Genomic DNA, 818 nt, shown 5'->3' on the forward strand with positions numbered 1-818 from the left:
TCTGTTGCACTTTGCACCTGATTTTGCATCTCAACAAAGCAACAAATACACATGTGATGAAAAAGTCAAGACTGGGACTGCAGCTTCACAGAAATCATGATATTAATGTTTATAATATCTTATTATCTTCATGCCTTACAGTTGCATTTAGCAAGTTAGATCTGGATGATAACAGAGTTGAATTTTGTGACGATATATAAACAATCCAGCAGTTGAGGTTTGCTATATGATATTTGTGGCTTTATGTGAGAGTGAAAAAAATGAAAGTGACATTTTTCAGTAATTTTTCTGGGAAGCGAGTCCATGACCTTGACATTGCAACTATTTGAGTTTAACTATTTAAACTGGACAGGAACACGTGTTCTGACACGTAGACAAACTTGACATGCTATAAAAGCCTTGTAGAAAAATACAGATGATGATTTTCTAAAAATTTACCTCATTAAGGTACATCACTGGAAACACCAGCGTCCGGATCTTGCCAGTTTGACTGCAAAACAAAAAAGAAAATATGATTTTGATGGTATGTGAAGATGCTTTGAGCAGGTTTATTATAGAAAACTAAAACTGTAATAAAGATATTTTAGTTACTTGAAAGAAAATAAAATCTGGGAAAAACCCCAGTAATTTTCATTAAGCTTAAGTACTAAAAGTACTAAAATAACTAAAACTAAAACAAATAAAATAAAAATAAACTATATATAAAAAACTAAAAATAAAAACAAAATGACTAAAACTTTAACTAAAATTAAAGTGAAACCAGAAAAAAAATATTAACTAAATATGAACTAAAATTATAATATATAATAACACCCATG

General features: G+C 29.3%; 1 protein-coding gene across 1 annotated transcript in view; it reads right to left on the minus strand.

Moving 5' to 3' along the window:
• Positions 1-438: 438 nt before the first annotated feature.
• The window catches only part of LOC107564479 (lysosome membrane protein 2-like), a gene marked incomplete at its 3' end in the record, with an annotated part of 18,080 nt that continues 17,700 nt past the window's right edge, over positions 439-818 (minus strand). The window contains exon 10 of the mRNA XM_016249571.1: positions 439-490. Coding sequence (XP_016105057.1) covers positions 439-490 — 52 coding nt within the window. The remainder of the gene's footprint in view (positions 491-818) is intronic.

Source organism: Sinocyclocheilus grahami, unplaced genomic scaffold (genome assembly GCF_001515645.1).
Source record: "Sinocyclocheilus grahami isolate Dianchi unplaced genomic scaffold, SAMN03320097.WGS_v1.1 scaffold939.1, whole genome shotgun sequence".
Lineage (NCBI taxonomy): Eukaryota > Metazoa > Chordata > Actinopteri > Cypriniformes > Cyprinidae > Sinocyclocheilus > Sinocyclocheilus grahami.